General features: G+C 44.5%; 1 protein-coding gene and 1 long non-coding RNA gene across 2 annotated transcripts; one reads left to right on the top strand and one right to left on the bottom strand.

The window, feature by feature from the left end:
• The first annotated feature begins 2,000 nt into the window (after positions 1-2,000).
• RGS18 (regulator of G protein signaling 18) lies at positions 2,001-16,553 on the top strand. Its single transcript, XM_081194530.1, has 5 exons — positions 2,001-2,384; positions 4,777-4,878; positions 7,906-7,967; positions 11,580-11,746; positions 16,271-16,553. The coding sequence occupies exons 1-5, from the start codon at positions 2,269-2,271 to the stop codon at positions 16,526-16,528; spliced, it is 705 nt and encodes a 234-aa protein (XP_081050656.1). The 5' UTR covers positions 2,001-2,268; the 3' UTR covers positions 16,529-16,553.
• Positions 16,554-17,032: 479 nt separating this feature from the next.
• LOC308587177 lies at positions 17,033-21,371 on the bottom strand. Its single transcript, XR_014008265.1, has 2 exons — positions 20,941-21,371; positions 17,033-19,213 (listed from the first exon to the last, which is right to left on the bottom strand). It is a non-coding gene; the product is annotated as an uncharacterized lncRNA (long non-coding RNA).
• Positions 21,372-22,150: the final 779 nt, after the last annotated feature.

Genomic DNA, 22,150 nt, shown 5'->3' with positions numbered 1-22,150 from the left:
CATTGCCTAACATGGCCTCCAGTTCCCTTTTCATCTTCACCAAAGTTATATTGTTGACACACTGGCGGTGAATATTCATGCCTCAGCAACTGTCTTCCTCCTCTTCTTTCTCTTAGTCTTTGCCTCACACATCCCTCGTCAACTGAAAGTTAAGTACCCATTCTTCACTAACCAGAACGTGCAACCTAATCAAGGCACCAGTCATAAATATTAAAAGCTACCCTCCCCCCTCCCATTTCAGAGCCTGTGACCAAGCAGTTACTATATGGTTGCCAGATATCCCTGTTTCCCGGGGACAGTCCCTGGATTTACAAATCTGTCCCCAGACAAAATCTGCCCTGGAATGTCCCTGGATTTCATTTAATGTCCCCAGATTTATATTTTAAGTGTTGTAGATTTATTAGTAGGGAATGAATGTTGTGTAATTGGTTCAACGGCACAAGACACATCATATGGGGACTTCCGGCAAGGCAAAATGGTGGGTGTAACGGCAGTGAGCAGCTCCTGAAGTCAGCCAGAGCCAACTGTACTACCACTGCCACTGCCACTGTTGAGGGGGAACCGGGGACACCTGGCATGTCAACTGGGGGAACTGCTGACCCCCTCCCGCAACCCAAATCGAGCTGGGGAGAGAGCGCCTGGCTACCCAGCCAATGGAAAGAGAAAGAGGAAGGAGAAAAAAAGAGGGGAGCCCTGACCTTGCCGTGCTGCCACCGCAAAGGAGGAGATGTGGGAGAGCACCGGGAAGGCAAGGACACATGGCTGAGCCCAGGCCTGAGCCAAGCCTACTCCATGGCAGCAAGCGCTCCAAGAGAGCAGGCTGAGGCCCAGAGGAAAGCCGTGTGACAGAGGAGGCAACAGAAGAGAAGATATTACTTCTTTTTAAAATAATAATAATAATAATAATAATAATAATAATAATAATAATAATAATTTTTAGAAAAAATATCCCCTCTTTTTTTAAAAAAAAAAAGTGTCCCCAGATTCTTTGAAAAAAATCTGGTAACCTTAAGTTACTACAAGGCAGTAGCATAAGGTCTCCATCTCTGATCGTTGCCCCCTTACATCCAGTAGGTCACACAAACCTTATTCAAAGCATAAATGGACAGACTCAACATTTCTCCACACCAGCCTTCATTGTTTTGGAGGAAGGTAGAGAGGTTGTGGACTCTCTCCTTCCATGGAGGATTTTAAGCAGAGGTTGGATGGTCACCTGTCATAGATGCTTTAGCTGAGATTCTTGCATTGTTGGGTTGGACTGAAAAACCCTTGGGGGCCCTTCCAACTCTAAGTTTCTATGATTCTATGAAGTTCTATATACAAATAACAAGAATGGTTTGGAAGCATATGATGCGAGAGCATTGCTGTGACTCTCATTACAAATATACCCACAACATAACTGGTTGTGTTTAACTATATAAATTCTTTATACATCATATAAGCATAACTCTTTTCACATTATCTAGTTGAGTAGAGGCAATTAAGGACCAACATTTAGAACAGGAAATACAAATAGATCAGTTCTTATATACGTAATGTCCATATAGAAGCTTTTGTGTTCCAAGTATGTACAAATGAATCAGTTTTTCTAAACATAATGTCCAAATAGAAGCTTTTTGTGTTCCGCGTATGTCTTAGCAAATACCAGTGTCAAACGTAACAACTTCAAGAAGCAGTACTTGCAAAAGGTGAATTTACGTAACTATCGGTTTGATAGTGTTGTGTAAGGTGACTCTTGTTACTGCTGAGAATCCACATAAGGCAGTATGAATTTTCTAAATGAAGAATGACACACAAATAACTTGGAAATACATTTCTCTCTCTCTCTCTCTCTCTCTCTCTCTCTCTCTCTCTCTCTCTCTCTCGTCAAAATCCTTGACTCTTTGTTTGGTTTCAATACACATTATGCCAAATGTGTCTGACAGTCGATCATGTTCCACATACACTAACCGCAAGCTACATCCGAGGGAAAGCCTTTGTTTATCTTTATGACTTGCAAAATGTTGGCCCGTTAGTAATCAGGCCTGAAAAAAAGAAACAGCAGCTGAAGAAAAGAGCTCTGAAAGATCTGGTGTACTCGATGTTCGAGCTAGGCCGATTGGGAGGGGGGAGCTTCCTCCCACAAACTCTACGGGCCTTTAACCAATACCAAATCAAGACTGAGACCGCATGAGAAACTGCTTATAGGAAACCAACACTGAGGAGGTGTCACATGAAAACTGAAAAGAGAAGAGTGAAGTATATTCAGAGGAACCTGGCAAGAGAAAAATGGAGAATCCATTGCTTTTATCCCCTCAGCTAAATCCTACTTCAAGAGTGAAATCGCTGTATAAAGTAATGAAATCCATGCATAAAGAGGGGTCAAAGCCAGACACAAAAAGCAGGTAAGAGGCTGTGGTGTTTGCCTTTGTAGGATGAATATTTTGTTGTCTGCACAAAGGAGTGGTTGGTGACTACCTTCTGTTGCAAGGCACGGACAACAGCCCTCTAGAGAGGGAGGGGGAAATATTCCAATATTCTCCTGCATGTGGCTGCAGCTCCAAGGAAAAGGGACCATGACCTTGACTCTCCGGTACAAGCTTTACTCAACTACTCTGAACATTCCCAAAGCTTTGCAAATGTGCAACAGCAAAAACGGCAGTCTCTGCTAGTATCTGAAAGGTTAGCAGATGTATTGCGACATAAGCTTCCATTGACTGGAGCCTACAGTGTCAGAAGCACAGTGCAGTCTGGAAACTTTATGTGCTACTCTACATTATTTATTTTTAGGGAGTTGGGTTGACCTGCATGACACTGGAATCAGTAGAGCTTAACTGACCCCAAATCTGGGAGGTGACAGAGTCAAGGACAGTGACAGGGGTGGCAACCATCACTTCTCTCTCTCTCTCTCTCTCTCTCTCTCTCTCTCTCTCTCTCTCTCTCCCGTTATATGGATTAGGCCCAGAGGAAGAGGGCAGGTGAAGCTGTAGTGGTGACAATGGAGAAGAAGAGGAGGACTCACATAGGAAAAGGGACCACAGAAGACATGGTGCACAAGCCCTTCAATACCTCAAAAAATAATACCTTGAATTATAAAGCAAGACTTACACTGCCAATAGGGTGAAAAACACTCCCTTGTGAAGTTTCAAGCGCTGACGTATCAATTTGCTAACAAATAACTAAACTCTTTTGCTTTAATGGTAAGCCATATAGCATCCCAGGGGGGAAAAGAATAGATATATTGTTTCTGTTTACTTAAAAAAGGCTAGTTCTCAGGTTATAGGGAGCTTGGGTTTTGCTTTCCTTTTGTCAAAGTTTGATTTATATACTTCTTAATTACAACAATTTTTAACTGGTGTACATATAATTTGCTGCTGCTATTATGTTATGTTACTTCTTATTTGCCAACCCAGTTAGAAACAATGCGTGACAACTGGGCATTTTCCAAGCATGCAAGGCTCCCTAAGAGCATGGCAAGGTCTTACTTCCAACTTTCCAGGGTCATTTTTAGTGGAGTTTGTAAATTAGGAACTGCCAGGGTGAGAATTATGTACAGAGACTTAATTGCATTACATTGATTGTTTTCAAATAATAAACCTGGTAATTAAAACAGGCCTTTGCTAATGTCTCAGCTAAGGCTGGAACTAGATGTTCTGGCTGTTGTCGAAAACTCCAGCCCCACAAATCTCTCTCTTCCTAATAACATCTGATATGATGCTATTACACTCTGAGTTTCCTCACCTCAACAAATGGCAATCGATGAATTGGAGTGGGACAGGGGAGCTCAAAGTGTGATGGCACCGCATAACAAATTTATTTTTCTTAGTAGGGATGAATGAGAATGTAGTTCTATCCACATTTTTTAGTGAACTGACCTAATTTGCACCTCCCAAACTAATGCATGAACTGGAGTGTTAATTATCCTTTGGATTTTGCACATCTCTGAATTTTGCAATACAGTTGCAAAGACATTGCAAAGACATTGTGCAGAACATTGTAGCACATTTCATATTTTGGGATTCAGTATGCTTAGGAATGGATACACTGAGATAAAATGCATAGGGTGGCATCCAATGTTTGACAGACTCATAGGAGACCCATTGAATTCATTGGACTAAAGTCTCTTGATTTCAGTGGCTCTACTTGATGACTTAATTGGATTTCGCTCATATTTAAAAACCTAACTTGTAATAAAATATTCTTAAATACAAAAATTTCCAAATCACACATTAATGCAAGAATGTGATGGAACAGACTTATGAATGGATACATATGAAATTGGTATGCACCACAAATAAAATCAATCTATCCATTCCTGTGTAATATTACATATTATGAGGGGAGAGAAGGAGAAATTCAGGTAGCTCTTTTTGGTGACAGACAGATGTCTGCTGTAGTTCTCACCTAATTTGTAGTTAACAGTTTTAATGCTGCAATTTGTGTTACATTTCCTTGTTTTAGTAGGTTTTTTTACTAGCACCAGAAGACCTTGACCCTCTCTCTTTGCTTACTACAATTAAATCCACATCCCTTCCCCACCTACAAGCTAAATCTGAGTGTTAAGATGAAAAGACTTTCATTTACCCTTTGCAGGTGATTCAACATGTAAATGTATGCAAAGGTGTAAGTGAGAAATTTGTTATTCTCTATAGCAAACATGGGAGAAATAACATCAACATTAGTGCAATAGCATGTGAGAGGGAAATGATCAGCTTTTCAGAAATGTGCATTAGCAAAGGGGAGGCCTTTGAAAATCTCTTGCAGTGGTGATATGTAGTGGCTCAAATTCTCTTGTAGGAATCGGGAAAAGAATAACCGGTTGAGTCTCCTGTTGCAGAAGTCTGAATTGCACCCAGATGCCCAACTTCACAAATTTGAGAAACTGGCAATGGCTTCAAGGTGAGTGGGGGGGGGCAATAATACCAGGCAGTAAGGTAAAGGTAAACGGACCCCTGACCGTTAGGTCCAGTCGTGGCTGACTCTGGGGTTGAGGCACTCATCTCGCTTTATTGGCCAAGGGAGCCGGCATACAGCTTCCGGGTCATGTGGCCAGCATGACTAAGCCGCTTCTGGCGAACCAGAGCAGTGCACGGAAACACCGTTTACCTTCCCGCCGGAGCGGTACCTATTTATCTACTCGCACTTTGACGTGCTTTCGAACTGCTAGGTTGGCAGGAGCAGGAACCAAACAACAGGAGCTCACCCCGTCGTGGGGATTCGAACTGCCGACCTTCTTATTGGCAAGTCCTAGGCTCTGTGGTTTAACCCACAGTGCCAACCACGTCCCTATACCAGGCAGTAGCCCTGTCCAATTCTAGAAGATCTCCAGCATGAGACCTGTGCCATTTATATACATTCACCTCTCCAAGTGATCAGGTGCTTAATGGAGTCCGTTTCCTTTTGAGCAAAGATTACGAGAACTGCGTGGTTATTTTGGAATAACTGCTTATTTGAAAGAGTACAGGTTGAGCAGTTGAGAACTGAGGACATGCATAAACAAACTGATTAATCCTCAGCAAGCTTCAGTTCCCCAAAAGTAGCAGCAAGCAGGCACTATAATTCAAACTGTTTCTCCTTTTCTGTTTTGGACTCTTTCAAAATTGCCTTGCTACCCATACTCAACTTCCTATTAAGCCAAAGGAGTGTGTGATATTCTAAACTGGCCTTGATTGGCCTAGTCAATGTTGCTGCGGGACACAGAGCTCAGCCAAAATGGGGACTTGCTTTTAGAGTTCGCCAACCTGGAGAAAGCTCCCAACCCTGCCTGCTGTGTGAGGAGATTCAAAGATGTGTGGAAATATGAATACGCTCAGAATGGGGGCCATATGATGTAGATAGTGTAACCTCAGCAATGTCCAGTCTGATGCCATCACTTCTGTTAGGAAGGAAGGATGACAGGAAACGAGGGGGAGGGGTGCAGTCAATAATGAAACAATATGAACTTAAGGTGAGGGGGTTGAGGTTTTGCTTATATGCTAATTGCTGGGTGTGGATATTGCTTTGTTTATTATGTGAGTGTTGCTATTTCTTTTGTGATGCTGACATACAAAGCATTTTGCATTTATAATTTTGAAGGAAAATGTAGCCAATCCACTTTAAATTCTTTAATTGCATTGGTTCAGCAGCCAACATTATTTATTATTATTATTATTATTATTATTATTATTATTATTATTATTATTATCATCATCATCATCATCATCATCATCATCATTAGTTTTTATTAAAGATTTTCCTGGGTTACAAAAGTACATGCATGGTCTAATTTTTTTCAGATCATAAAGTCCTTTCTACAGGTCAGTTTTATTCATTGTGAAACTTTAATGTCGTATAGAGTATAAGGTTGGGAGAAAAGAAAGGTGGGGTTTTGTTTGCTAATATTTATACAGCTGTTGTGTTGTTGTTGTTTCTGTTATGTTATACAAAATATCAATGGAATATAAGATCTCCCTCCTGCCCCCGCCATGGAATTATGTATGTGTATATAGATTTCTTTGCTGTAAGTCAGTTAGAAACCTTCAGGTTACAAGTGACTATTAAGTTTAATAAATAAATAAATAAGAACATACAACAGCAATATATTTCCTATAAACAGAGATTTTCTGTGAGTTTCACCCCCTGACTATACTAAAATCAGATGGTTGTCTGAGCCTCTTAATAACTCACCTATCCCCTCCTGATCTCTCTCTTTCTCTTGTTTTTCCTTGTTTTGCTGTCATTGAATTTGCCTGCCTACCCTGCTTCCCCCCCTCTCTGTTGTCTATCCCTCCCCAAGCTATCTAAAATTTATATTGTAACCTCCTTGGGAACTGCAGCCTTTCTTTCAGCTTACATTACTCTATGAAGTGCTGTGTAATAATTTGCCTTAATCATAAGTCCTACAGCCCTAAAGGGCAGCCAAGCAAATATTACGAAAGGTCATTCCCCAAACCTTTTCGCAGGGAGAACGAATGAGATCTCTGCTTACCTTTCTGTGAACAACAGAACCAGAGATCAATAAACAAAATTCACAGTCTGCCATATTTGATTTTTTTTTAAAAAAAAATACACTGTCCTTGCCCGTTCCCTGCCACCAGAATAAAATAAAATAAAATAAAATCCGGTGCTTCAGAAATAGCATGACATTTGAAAAATGTTATTTTGCTGTTGAAAAAAACGACAGGCTTCGTGTGTTAAAAGTGTTACGGGGCCACTGCGTATGCACCATAGAGCTTCCTGCGAACTGTTAAAAATAGCCTGTGGTCACAGATTCTTAGACAGGCTGCATTTGAAACCCCATCTCAGTGAAAGCGGTTCATTTTAGCTTTTGTGCCTTTCTCCTCACCATTTCGAAAAGACAGCTGACCCCATTGTCTTATGATCTTTACCATAGAGAATGGTTGGGCTTTTTATTATTTATTTAAAGACCAGGGACACAACAAAATAATATCTGTGGGAAAGTACCATACTTTTCTGTCTATAAGATGCCCCCATGGATAAGACACCCCCTATTTTGGGGGGACTGACATTTCAGAAAATCGGGGGAGAAAAATTCTATAGATGGCGGCGCGTGCAGACGCTGCAGCTGAGAGCTCCCTGGAGAGGAGTCTTTGTTAGGATGAATTATTTATATTGTATTTAAATATGGGGTATCAGAGTTTTAGGGGGCTAACCAGGCTGGGATAGCTGGGGTAGCAGGCTTGTTGGTTTTTGAATGTCTGATGTAGATTTTTTCAATTTCGTTGTTCTGTATGGGACAATGACAAACAGTTTTTGAAGGCTTGAGGGAAAGTAATCTGATTCAAAGTAATCTGATTCAACGCTGTGTAGAATATGGCAAACTGACAGCAATAGGAGATAATGTGTTATAGAGGAAATCCTCCAAATTACTCAAAATGCATAACTATTTTTCCTTACCCCACTCTCTCTTTTTTTGGTCTTTCGCAGTGAAACCCCTGAAACTGTGAAGAAGTGGGGCGAATCTTTTGACGAACTGATTTCTCAGAAAGGTTTGTGTTAGGGTTTTCAGCTGGAATTATGCTGCATAAAAGGTCCCCCCCCACACACTTTCTTTCATTTTGATAGTAGGCTCAAAACTATATTTCATGCTGAAATGTCTCATTTGTGATTATTCTTCTGTGGTGGAGGACTAGCCATGTGTAAACAGAGGAAGTCTATTAAGTCCGACTTCCAACAACAAATGGATTCCTGTGGAGCGTGGCCTTGAATTTTGATCAGAAAACAGACCTGAGGAAACTTAGAAGTGGCTGACCTTCTCCAGAGGAGACAATTATTCAGTGGGCCATATTGCTCAAAGGTGATGTGAGGAATCCTCGTAGACAGTTGAGGGTTAAGTTACTTGTACATTACAGTGGTACCTCAGGTTAAGTACTTAATTCATTCCGGAGGCCTGTACTTAACCTGAAACTGTTCTTAACCTGAAGCACCACTTTAGCTAATGGGGCCTCCTGCTGCCACCAGAGCACAATTTCTGTTCTCATCCTGAAGCAAAGTTCTTAACCTGAAGCACTATTTCTGGGTTAGCAGAGTCTGTAACCTGAAGCGTATGTAACCCGAGGTACCACTTTATATATTTACAGAGAATTGTAAATGATTATTTGTGGGAAGTAGAGATCTTTCATATCAAAAAGACTCTTCAAATGTCATACACCATTAGGAATTACAGTAAGGAAAAGGCTTGCTCATTGTAAGGTTAAAAGCCAAGTACATTGTGATCTATGGTGGTTTTGCATTTGCACATGAGTTCCCCCCCACCCCATACTCAGAGTAAACCATGGGAATGACCAACTTAAATTCATTGTTTTTAGTGGGTCCACTCATGCTGCCCTAAAACTTTTTTGCTGATCTTAGGAACCTCGTAAAATGTAACATTTAAAAGTAGGGATGCAAATCAGCTTAGCACAATCTGTTTATCAACTAATGCTGAATTTGATCAGACAACTGATACCTATTGCTATGCATTTACAGTGGTACCTTGGTTTTCAAACTTAATCTGTTCCGGAAGTCCATTCCAAAACCAAAGCGTTTCAAAAACAAGGTGTGCTTTCCCATAGAAGGTAATGCAAAACAGATTAATCCGTTCCAGACTTTTAAAAACAACCCCTAAGACAGCAATTTAACATGAATTTTTCTATCTAACGAGACCATTGATCCATAAAATGAAAGCAATAAACAATGTACTGCAGTCACACAATCAATAAATCAATCAGTCAATCAGTAGCTGAACTGGGTTCCACACAGTCACAAAAAAGAGCCGCAAAGCGTGTTCTCCTTCATGGAGAGCACGTGTTGCGGTGGGGGCCGCCAGGACACTCCAAAATTGGGGGGCGGGCTAATTGATCATTGGCCACTGATGCGATTGATGCTTCTTTTGTTGTTGGGAAGAAGTTAATGTTGCCATTTATTGATTGGCAGCCAGAAATAGTAAAACTCCTGGCACGAGGCTAGGGCTTCCTCTTTTCGCCCGTGCATCAGATTGCCCGTCCCTCCCTCCCTAGAATAGGGTTGTTCGCTTTGACCTTGCTATGCTTGTCATGGGGTTGTCTGCTTTGGAGCGGGGGCCTGGTAGGAATTTTTTCCATCTGGCTGATTGGCTGGGGCCATTTGGTTTTTGCCTACTGCGTAGCAAATCGTCATAACTTGTAAGGTTCACGGTTAGGCATTGGTTTATGGTTTGGTTGGTTGAGGGGCATGGATTGGCTGTGCCTGCCCCTCTAATGCTGCTGCTGCAAGGGATTCCGTTAAAGGAATTGGGAGCTAACTATTGCTTGTCCACTCTGTCAAGGGGGCTCGGGCCATAGCAATGAGCTCCTGGTTGCATTTGGGGTGAGGGCAGGTTCCCTGCTCCGCATAACCCCCAAGTGTATTCCCCCATTCTGACTTTTGCATCGTGCGGAATGTCAGTCTGTCCCCCACGGTGGGGGCAGATAGTCACAACCAATGCCTATGCAACCACTCACAAATTTGTATTTTAATAAAGTTGTGGCCAAAATTATGCCAAAAATCTTAAACAAAAACTTCTGTGTGATGTGTGAGTTATTGGGGTGGACCTGGGGACCTCGACACGCAAAAACAAAAACACAAAATAAATAGCAAAAACAGATAGACCTCAGTGTAACACCCAAAATGGAAGTGTGGCACTCAGATTGGAAGCATAATACTCAAAACAGAGCACGTTCGGCTTCCAAAAACAGTTCACAAACCGGAACACTTACTTTCGGGTTTGCAGTGTTTGAGTTCCAAGTTGTTTGAGTACTGAGGCATTTGAGAACCAAGGTACCACTCTACAAAGTTGGACAAGAGTCAGCATGTAAATTTCAACATTGCTCACTTCTACACCACACATTTAAAGCCCAATGCTATCACTTTAATAGTCGTGACTTCCAACTAAGAATCCCAGGAACTGCCATTGGTTAAGGGTGCTGAGAGTTGTTAGGAAACACCTATTCCTGTCCCTGTGTTTCCTGGGAATAGGGTTTGACTGTCAAACAATTATGAGAATTCTAGCTTTGTAAGGGGAATAGCAATTTCCTTACCACTCTAAGCATCCTTAACAAACTACAGTTCCCAGTAATCTTTGGCGGAACCCATGACTGTTAAAGTGGTATTATAGTACTTATAGGTATGGTGCAGATATGGCCATGCAGGAATAAGAAAAACTCTGGTGTCAATATCCCTATAAATGAATCGATATAATTTCACTGATCATTTGGCAAGACGGGGAAAGAAAGGGGAGGTGTTTTCCACACACACCCTATAACATTTTTGTCACATTGAACATAGAAAAGGGATATGGGGCCTTCTATTTTCTAAACATTTATTCCCATACCCCCATTTAGGTCTTATACAGTGGTGCCTCGCAAGACGAAAAGAATTCGTTCCGCGAGTCATTTCGTCTTGCGATGTTTTTCGTCTTGCGAAGCACGGTCCGTCGCAACTGCGCCTCTTCAAGCGGCTTTTAAAAAAAAGCGCAAGACATTTTCGTCTTGCGAAGCAAGCCCATAGGGAAATTCGTCTAGCGAAGCAACGCAAAACCGAAAAACCCTTTCGTCTAGCGAGTTTTTCGTCTTGCGAGGCATTCGTCTTGCGGGGCACCACTGTAATCTCTAGCGAGTTTTCACTGAGGTTCTGAATATGTGTCTGAACTAAATCACAACAGACAATTGATTTTGTAACTGGACATTTTTCGAAAGAAAACAAAATTATAGAAAACCTAGTTATCAGGGAGATAACTAGCCTGGCCTTTGACCTCTCTTGCTATGTGGAACACCCTCCTACCAGATGTCAAGGAAATAAACAACTATCTGACCTTTAGAAGACATCTGAAGGCAGCCCTGTTTAGGGAAGCTTTTAATGTTTGATGTTTTATTGTGTTTTTAATATCCTGTTAGAAGTGGCCCAGAGTGGCTGCGGAGGCCCGGCCAGATGGGTGAGGTATAAGTAATAAATTATTTTTAATTATTATTATTATTATTATTATTATTATTATTATTATTATTATTAAACTGAAAAGGGTGTTTCTGTTTAAACTTCAATTGAAGAAATGTAATTATGTTTTATTACTTAATATGCCTTGCTTTGAATGATTATCTCTTTTGTAGGTGGATTAGATGCATTCACAAGGTTCCTGAAAAGTGAGTTTAGTGAAGAGAACATTGAATTTTGGATGGCATGTGAAGATTACAAGAAGAACACAGAAGCTTCCCAACTTTCACTCAAAGCAAAGACCATTTATGAGACCTTCATAGAAAAAGAAGCTCCGAAAGAGGTATAGTGAAAACGATCCTTTTGGTGCAATCTGCCTTGCATAAGTTTAAAAATATTCAGGCAACAGGTGGTAGGAAAAACCTCTGCCTGGAAGAGAAAACAATAGCAGGCAAGATGGACAAATAGACCGACCTAGATGAAACCCCAAACCAACTTGCTAGGATGTCAGCCCCATTGAACACAGTAGAACCTATTTCTGAGTAAAAATGCATGGTCTTGTGCTGAACGCTGCTTAACCTTGTCTGCATTGAGGCCACAGTTTGAAAACATGTCGGGGAAATTATAGCACATGCTACCACAACAACATCAACTTGAAGTACAAATATTAGTTTATGTGCCCATATGTATCTGCCTATATTTGATGCTAATACATTAGAATTACTTTTCATCTGTCTGCTAAACCCATAATTATAGATGTAATTAGTGTTACATACAAACTATTCCTATTACATTGCCAAGATTTCAGATAATAAGCCAAATGAATAAAACAAATCACCAGCTTAAACACAGCATTCAAGTAATAATCATAGTCTAAAAAGATTGATTACAGATTTATTCCAAAAGGCGGTACTAATGATGGTGTATTAGTGACATATCGCATGTAAACAAATATACACACGGTTGATGTTTCAGTCCAGGTTCTTAATTGTATCTTACTAGCCAAATGCCCATCATGTCAAGTAGGGAAGACCTGCATATTAGCATATCTTATTATAGGAGATAACCTCCATCCATATGTACTACCATGACTGGTACAATAAAGCAGGAAGTCTCTTGGCCCGACTGAATTGGGGAAAAGAGATCTTCAACCCCATTGACATATTCTTCTCATGAAGGCTCACTGAAACCCAAGCCTGGTCATCTTCCAGAAGTAATGTTCGACATCTTGTTTCCAATACGCTTTTGAGAGTCCACGGTAGAATGCAGAGCCGTCTTTCCCATTGGTCTTAGTGGTGCGGTGTGCCAGGGCGCCGGCCTCTCAGGGGCGCCCTGTTCGTTTCTGTTATCACTGTGCAGCTGCGTGGAGTCACAGGACTCTGTTTACATTCCAGAGACCTTCAAGTCTCACAGGAAGGGGAGAGACGGGATGTGATGTTAGTGCTTTCCTGTTTCCTTTGTTCCTTTGATCAGTTGCTCTCTGCTTTCATAGAGAGAGGATGTCTTTTCTGTTCTTCATAGTTTAGAAATAAAACTCTTTACAATGTAGCCAAACCCCTCGTCTCTTCCCTGTGCTGGGAACCCTGCTGGATAGAATGTGCTTGGGGCCTTATCAAAGGCTCAGGTCATTAAACATGTCGGAGGCGATTTCAAAGGCTCAGCTCGGAGGAAGATGAGGCCTTATTGGCTTGGCCAAGCAGAGTTCCGACACGCCCCAGTGAGTGGGGGAGCTGTGTGGCTTTGCCAGCAGCCTCCCCTTTCCCTGCATGCCTGCCAGCTATGCCCCACCAACTATATGGCTGGTGGGTGTGCAGCTTCCTTCCCAAGCCTCCTCAGGAGGAGAGCAATCCCTGCAGAGGCTTAGGATGGAAGCTGCTCGCAGCATCCCTTCCAAGCTTCTGCATCTGCTAAAGACAGCCCTGCTCCTGGTCATTGTCCTCCTCCTGCTTCCTGGGAAAAGGCCGCATGCAGCCTTCCCAGTCTGCCTTCTCGGGCACCCAGACGCTAGAGAGCATGTCCGCCAGCATGTTTTCCTGCTTGATCGCTGCCACCACGCCAGGGATCAGGGCTGTGGGGGAGGCAGAGGACATTTTCCACCGCCCCCTCACTTGTTTTGGAGTTGCCGGGGGGGGCACTGGAGGGATCTTTGCACCAAGGCGCCGGATATGCTTAAGATGACCCTGGTAGAATGAAATAATTTACACATTTTTTCCTACTCAAGCCCTTGGCTTGTTAGAAGTCCAATAAAACTTGGACAAATATATTGCACTGAGACATATTGCAATGCTCCCCCAACTCATGTGGTCTGTGTTGCTAACAGGACAGCCTGTTGGGTACACTGTTAAGATATCATCCCAAGCCCAGTGGCAGCATTATCCCCACATGTAGCAGTATGTTTTGCTTATTACTGAAATCCGCTTCAGGCTCTTTGGCTGGGAAACAGCATACTGGTACCAGGAGCAAATACTTTTTCCTGGTAGGAGTCAATGCTAGGCATTCAGTTTCTGTGGGAGAAAATAAAAATAGTGCCCCTGCCCCTGTGCATCTCAGTTTGAGACAGACTGTGCTTCCTTTTAACTACACCTCAAATTTGTAGCCTCATGCAGCTCATGGGAGCCAATGTCCCTTCCCCTAACTTTATAGCCCAAGTTCATGGAGGAAAAAGAGATGAGTAGCGACTAGTCATATATGCCACATCCAGTTCCAAAGGTAGTATAATGATTGCATAGGTGTTAGGGGGGTTATCTTCCCTCCCCCCTCTCCCAATTAACCTCCGTCTCCAGGGTTCAGTGGCAGGAGGGAGCACAGAGGAAGAATCACGCCCTGACATCGCCAGGGTCTGCCCACAGCAGTGGCGTAGCGTGGGGGGTGCAGGGGGGGCCGGCCGCACCGGGCGCAACATCTGGGGGTTAGGGTTAGGGGGCGCAAATCCACAGGTTAGGGGGCGCAAATTACTTGCCTTGCCCCGGGTGCTGACAACCCACGCTACGCCACTGGCCCACAGTGACATCACCAGGGGGCCACCCCTCGGTCTCAGGTTTGAGCCCTGAAATCTCAGGTTGTGGGATGCTCCTGACCTGAATAGCAGCTGCTGGGGTAACAACAATGGAGGAAGGCTACAACACACATGTGCTGCTTGTGGGTTTCTAGGAGGTATCCTTTGGGCCACAGGGGAAAGCAAGAAGCTGGGCTAGATGGGCCTTTCATTGGATCCAGCAAGGCTTCTCTACAGAAGTATAAACCATGTTTCTTTGAAGATTTGATAAACATCTGTCTATGGTTTGTGTGCTCTCCTTGCAACAATGTGATGACTGACCTTAGTGGGACTCAAACAGCCTGTGACTGCTCGAGCCCTGCATGTTGATAGGGGTTGTGTGACTGCCTTTATTTTTATTTATTTTTATTGATATTTTCAATATAATTTTTATCATTTTCATTAATAAAACATGAATGTGTGACTGCCTTTAAAATGTCCCAAACTCCTTAAGATGTGATTTTACCATGCTGTTGCAACGAGATCTAACAATCCTGTGAATTGTTACAGATAGGTAGCCGTGTTGTTCTGCCATAGTCAAAATAAAAAAATTCCGTCCAGTAGCACCTTAAAGACCAACTAAGTTAGTTCTTGGTATGAGCTTTCATGTGCATGCATATCTGAAGAAGTGTGCGTGCACACGAAAGCTCATACCAAGAACTAACTTAGTTGGTCTTTAAGGTGCTACTGGAAGGAATTTTTTTATTTTAATCCTGTGAATTGTTTGTGAAGGGTACTAAGCACTGTAGCTCTGTGAGGTGTCTCCAAATACTCTCAGCACCCCTGGCAAACTACAGTTCCCAAAACTCTTTGGCAGTAGGGGCATGGCTGTTAAATTGTATAAGAGTGCTTTGAAAATTAAACTATGGTGTAGAAGCTTACTGTTAAGGCTGAAACTCAGCAGAAACTGAGGTTTTCCCCCCAGCAGTAACCACACACAACTTCCCCCAAAGCTCACATAAATCAGATAGCTGACTTCCTCTGTAGTGCAAAGACACTTTGCCATTTAAAACAAAATTGCAAGTATTAGAATTTATCTTCTCAGCACACTTTAAAAGCTACAGTGGATAAATAACTTTATGCAACAGTGCAGATATGGTGAATCCCCCTACATTACGGATAAAATGCCACAAAACCACGTGACGCACTTGTTAACAATATTTTTTCTTCCCTCCCCACTTTCATACAATCTTAAGGTCTTGAAGCAGAGTACCAGATTTTTCCCTTAGTCGCCTAATGAACTTCATGTCTAGAACATGTGTATCCTTGATCCAAAAGAAACAATTTCACAAGCCTATGTGTAGTCAAGCATCTGTTGCAGGGATAGAGAACCTGTGGCCCTTCAAATGTTGTTAAATTCCCATCAGCCCCAGCCAGCAAGACCAACGGTCACAGATTATGGGAGCTGGAGTTCAACAACATCTGTTTCTTGGTCATGTGTGGAAAATCACATCAGCTTGTACATGATTCCTGTATGCACAGGACTTGAATGTGAACTTGTAGGGTAAGCCATGTACAGTGGTACCTCGGGTTAAGTACTTAATTCATTCCAGAGGTCCGTACTTAACCTGAAACTGTTCTTAACCTGAAGCACCACTTTAGCTAATGGGGCCTCCTGCTGCTGCCACGCCACCGGAGCACAATTTCTGTTCCCATTCTGAAGCAAAGTTCTTAACCTGAAGCACTATTTCTAGGTTAGCGGAGTCTGTAACCTGAAGTGTATGTAACCTGAGGTACCACTGTACTCATTAAGAGAGAAGCTTGAGAAACGCCATCAATAATATTTGCCTTGCCATATGAGGTGTTTTTTCCCCTCTTTCTCTTTCTCTCTAGGTCAACCTTGACTTTAACACCAAAACATGGACCAGTCAGAGCATGAGTCATCCGACACTCAACACATTCGATGCTGCGCAGACCAAAATCTATGCCCTGATGGAGCAAGACTGTTACCCACGCTTCCTGAGGTCCAACCTTTACCTAGACTTACTCCACGGCAGACCTCATGGCTGTTCTGCTCTTAGAAGGAGATCACGCTCTTTTACTTTCAATGAGTTCAAAGATGCCCAGCCAGATTTTGCCATCTGGCTTTAAATAAATATTCTCCCTTGGACTTCCATCCGTTTGAGAACATCTTGGCAGGAGCAGCAGGACATTGCCTCAAATGGCTTACATGAGTGGAACTTCACCATTCCCGTGGAATGGTGTCCAAGTTAACTTGCTGATGATCACATTGTGAAGTCTTCAGTGCTTAGCTTCAACCAATGCATGAATGGGGAGCAGCTTTGTAACTGTCTTGGGTTCACTCTGCAGTCAGATGCTACTAATACAGGGAGCACAATTTCATAATAAGGGCCTCATGATTTTAGAGCGCATGCATGCAGCATAATGGTTTAGATACAAATATGTATATTTGCATCTCACATGCAACAAGAGATGTCAAATTAAAGTAAGGAAATCTCTTTTTCTTACAACATAAACACATTTTTGTAGGGGCAAAACAGACCTGCCTGACAGGTGCCAGATGGCCCTCATTTATTTGGAGAGGCACCAAATATTTTCGAGATGTGCTAGATGTAAAAATATTCATGCTCAACCTTATTTTTTTTAATGCAGAGAAGAGGATGTTTCAGCATAAGTGAAATGTCGCCATGGGACTAAATATTTACACAATTGCTTCTTGATACAGGATCATTTTGGGATGGTTCTGAATATGCGAAAAACAGAGAAAGGGGAAGACTTTCTTTCCAGCTAAGGTTGAGGTAATCCAGATGTTTGTGTGTGAGACTGCAGCTTGACTCAGAGGAAGAGACTGAATTCAGGCTTTGCAAGCAACTTAAGATGCTCGCTGTATTGCTGGAACTCTGATGTGAGAACAGTAGGCTTTGGCTGTCTGTTGGAGTGTTTAAGCTACATGTCCACCTACACTCAGCTTGTGTATTTGTAAATAAATGCAGTATTTCCAAGCACCAATAAACCTCTAGTCACCTCCTTCAAAAGGGAACCAAATCTAGGTAATCACTGTACCCCTAGAATTCCTCATTGTCCAAAGACGTGTGATGAGCACAACAATACAAAAGCTACAGCCATGATGACCCTGTGTCTGTAAGCAGCTGTCCTGGAGATCCTTTCTTCCACACAACTGAATTTCTAGCGTTCACTCTTCTGGAAGGAAAAAAAATCACTACTTTGGGGGGACAACTTCCCGTATAAAGTAAGAGATGCTCTTCAGTCTATAAATGAGGTAGGAGCTTATTGAAAGTATTGAATTTCCCCTTGCATCTGATTGAGGAAAAGAACAGATCCTGTCCTCACTCATCTGTTTCTCAGTCAGATTTAAGCAGAGGTTGGCTGACCATCTGTCATGGATGTTTTAGCTGACTTCTCTGCATTGCAGAGGGTTGGACTGCATGACACTTGGAGTCCCTTCCAACTCTACAATTCTATAATTCTATGTTCCACTGAACTTAATGCAAGTATAGGGAACCTTTGGCCCTCCATATATTACAACTCCAGTCAGCCCCAGCAAGTATGACCATTGGCCAGAGATGATGGGAGTTGTAATTCAGAAACATCTGGAGGGCCAAAGTTTCCCCACACCTGACTTAATGGGAACAATGGAGAACTGAGTCAAAAATTACAGAAATAGCCCCATCCCTTCATAAGCTCTGTGTCACTCATGAGTTTGACTTTTTGGCCTCCCTGGTTTATCACGCTAGAGTGTCACATAGATATGGAATCCATGATATCTTGCTACCATATATATGGCTGGAGTAAAATAGTTTTGGGTTTTATACACAGCCTGGACATTAGCATATGTCCCAGTGAATGAATGAACTAAGTCTCAGGGAATAATAGGATTGCAGCCACACAGGAATTAAATTGGCCCGCATGGGACAAATGCAGAGTCTAAGTTCTTTGACTAGCTACATTTCTATGCCAATAAAGGAGATTGAATGATTGCGTGTTGAGAGCCCGAGACCACCTCCTCATTGATGAGTAAGACACAAGGACACGGATATTAGGTTAATGTTATTGGGCAAATTTAGGCCACAACTTTATTGGTTACAGAACGTGAGAGGTATTGGCTTAGGCATTGGAACTGACCCAACTATATCTGACTCCTGCTCATCACACAGGGAATCCTGTAAGGGTCAACCACTGGTAGGGGGAGCCCTGTCGATGCAAACCAACTCGAGCTCCCCCTGGGTTCCCGACGGGATCATGGCATGGCCCTAGCCCCGCCCTGGGCTTCGGACAAGATCCACAGCCCTGGATTCCTTTAACAGAATACCCTTAAGCTTGGAGGGGCATGTGATGGCCACACCTCACCTCCCCCAACATAAGATCAATCAGTGCCTAACCGCCAAAGTTGTGACGATTGCTATGGGGTAGGCAAAAACCAAATGGCCCATGCCAATTTGCCAAGTAGAAAAATTCCTACCAGGCCCCTCAACACGTGCCACCAGCCAGCGGGTAGGCTGGCTGGCGAATGACATGGCCGGGAACCTCCGGGTGATGCGGGACTTCATCCCCTGTCCCAGAGGGGAGTGGATTGCCACGTGGTTCACCACAACTTCTCCCCACTGGTAAGTGGAGTGGATTTGATTGACTAGCTATGTAAGGAATGGGTAAAGGGAGCAACCACATTTTGGCTGCACTCCTAGAGAGTTGGGGTAAGTCCTATTGAAGACAGCAGTATTTTCTTCTGAGTTGACATGTATAGACTGTACTTTTGGAAAGGTAAATAAATCTGGAGGGAGGATTGAGACTCATTGGCTTATACAGTGGTACCCCGCAAGACGAATGCCTCGCAAGACGGAAAACCCGCAAGACGAAAGGGTTTTCTGTTTTGGAGGCGCTTCGCAAGACGAATTTCCCTATGGGCTTGCTTCGCAAGACGAAAGCCCATAGGGAAATCTCCGGGGACCTGTTTTAAATTGCTGGCGGTCGAGAGCAAAGACTTTCGCCCACAGCCGGCCTTCAGAAGAGGTCCTGGACCTCTTCTGAAGGCCAGCGGGGGGCAAAAGTCTTTCTCCCCCCCGCCTGCCTTCCCGGGACAGCGGAGACTTCTCCGCTGCCCCGGGCGATCTTAAAATGCTGGCGGGCGGGAGCGAAGCGTTCGCTGCTGACCCCCAGCATTTTAAAATCTCCCCGGGACAGCAGAGAAGTCTCCGCTGCCCCGGCGATCTTAAAATGCTGGCGGGCGGGAGCGAAGCGTTCGCTCCCGCCCGCCGGCATTTTAAAATCTCCCCGGGACAGCAGAGAAGCAGCCCCCTGTGACCCTCTCCCGGCTGGAGAGGTGACGTGCGCCTATGGCAGGAGCCTCCATAGGCGCGCGTCACCTCTCCAGCTGGGAGAGAGCGCGGGGGGCTAAAGCAGCCCCCTGCGACCCTCCCCCGGCTGGAGAGGTGACGCGCGCCTATGGCAGGAGCCTCCATAGGCATGGGTCACCTCTCCAGCTGGGAGAGCGCGCGCGGGGCTAAAGCAGCCCCCTGCGACCCTCCCCCGGCTGGAGAGGTGACGCGTGCCTATGGCAGGAGCCTCCATAGGCGCGCGTCACCTCTCCAGCTGGGAGAGCGCGCGCGGGGCTAAAGCAGCCCCCTGCGACCCTCTCCCGGCTGGAGAGGTGATGCGCGCCTATGGCAGGAGCCTCCATAGGCGCGCGTCACCTCTCCAGCTGGGAGAGCGCGCGGGGGGCTAAAGCAGCCCCCTGCGACCCTCCCCCGGCTGGAGAGGTGACGGGTGCCTATGGCAGGAGCCTCCATAGGCGCGCGTCACCTCTCCAGCTGGGAGAGCACGCGCGGGGCTAAAGCAGCCCCCTGCGACCCTCTCCCGGCTGGAGAGGTGACGCGCGCCTATGGCAGGAGCCTCCATAGGCGCACGTCACCTCTCCAGCTGGGAGAGCGCGCGCGGGGCTAAAGCAGCCCCCTGCGACCCTCTCCCAGCTGGAGAGGTGACGCGCGCCTATGGCAGGAGCCTCCATAGGCACGCGTCACCTCTCCAGCCGGGAGAGGGCGCGCGGGGCTAAAGCAGCCCCCTGCGACCCTCTCCTGGCTGGAGAGGTGACGCGCGCCTATGGCAGGAGCCCGCCAGCATTTTAAAATCTCCCCGGGACAGCAGAGACTTCGCTCCCGCCTGCCAGCATTTTAAAATCGCCCCGGGACAGCAGGGGCTTTTAAAATGCTGGCGGTCGGCAGCAAAGCCCTCCTGTCCCCGGAGCTTGCGGGGCGGGAGGTGGGAAGAAGGGCTTTTCTTCCCACCACCAGCCTTCAGAACAGCCCTCTGAAGGCTGGGGGTGGGAAGAAAAGCCCTTGTTCCCCCCCCCCAGCCTTCAGAAGAGGTCGGGGGACAGACTGTCCCCGGACCTGGTCTGAAGGCGGTTTCCCTAGGAACGCATTAATTGATTTTCAATGCAATTCCTAAGGGAAACCGTGCTTCGCAAGACGAAAAACTCGCAAGAAGAAAAAACTTGCGGAACGAATTAATTTCGTCTTGCGAGGGACCACTGTATTGCACAAAAAATGTTTTGTTTTATTTTCCCTCAGAAGACATTTCCAGAGCAATATAAGGATAACTTTGGCAGAGTCAGTCACGATGAAAGTAGACTGCTCTCACGTGAGTTGTCGTATCAGCTATATTTGTATTCCCAGCAAGTTTAAATCTTTGTTCTCTAAATTTCAATATATATGTGGCCCTTAAACATTTAATTAAAATACAGTATTTCAAAATAACAATTACTGGATCCAACAGATTTTTTTTTGGGAAGGTGTCACAATTTAATGCAAATGTACCCTAATTCAGACTTCCCAAACTAATACACACACCAAACACAGTTATTCTTCAAAATTCACACTCCCCTGAATCCTATGATGCAATATTCCAACCAAAAAAGCATATATTAGAGCAACTTGAGCACAAAAATGCACATCTTGGTTAAAATAATATGCACATACATCATATTGCAGCAACTGCATTCAAAAATGTGTCTATTATGCAAGACTGCAGACACACAAAAGCAATTGCGTGGACAGGCGGAGTCCCCAGATCCTGCACGGTCCCCCCGTCATGTGAATAACGACTCAAGACAACGTGCTATGGGATTAAATTGGCCACAACTTTATTAAATTTCAAATGTGGGTAGACCTTGGCTCAGGCATTGGGCGTTCTCCCTCCCCGGTCCCCAGCCGGGGACCTAGGGAGCATCAGGGTTATCCAGTGTGTGTGGGGGGGATGGGCCGGCTCTGGAGAACATATGTTCAAGCAGAGATGGCCGCCCCTGTAACGCCGCCGCCGCAGGAGGGAGCAATGACGACCTTTCGGTGTACGGCCAAAGCCTCCCTTCAGAAAACCCCTTTAACGGGGAACCCTGGTATCGCCGCCGCAAGAGGAAGATGGACAAAAGGATTCCGCCCAAGGCCTGATACCGCCAAAGTTGTGACGTTTTGCTACGGGAAAGGCGAAACCTGCCAATGCAGGGAAATTCCTTTCCGGCCCTTTAACAGCGACCTTAACGTAGCAGCGCCCGCATACCTGTGAAGAAAAGTTAACCTGCAAAACCTGTGAAGAAAAGTTAACCTGCAAAATAAGACCTTAACTGAGGGTGGGTAGGGTGGGAGAAGCTCTGGAGCCAAGTGTGGATTCCCAGGTAAGATCCTCCCTCTATTGTGTGGGCAGGTAATCCCTCCCCTACCTGGCCTGGTCTCCTTGGCAACG

Source organism: Podarcis bocagei (assembly GCF_964188305.1).
Source record: "Podarcis bocagei genome assembly, chromosome: 5".
NCBI classification, from domain to species: Eukaryota; Metazoa; Chordata; class Lepidosauria; order Squamata; family Lacertidae; genus Podarcis; species Podarcis bocagei.
This window is presented reverse-complemented; position numbering and strand designations above follow the sequence as displayed.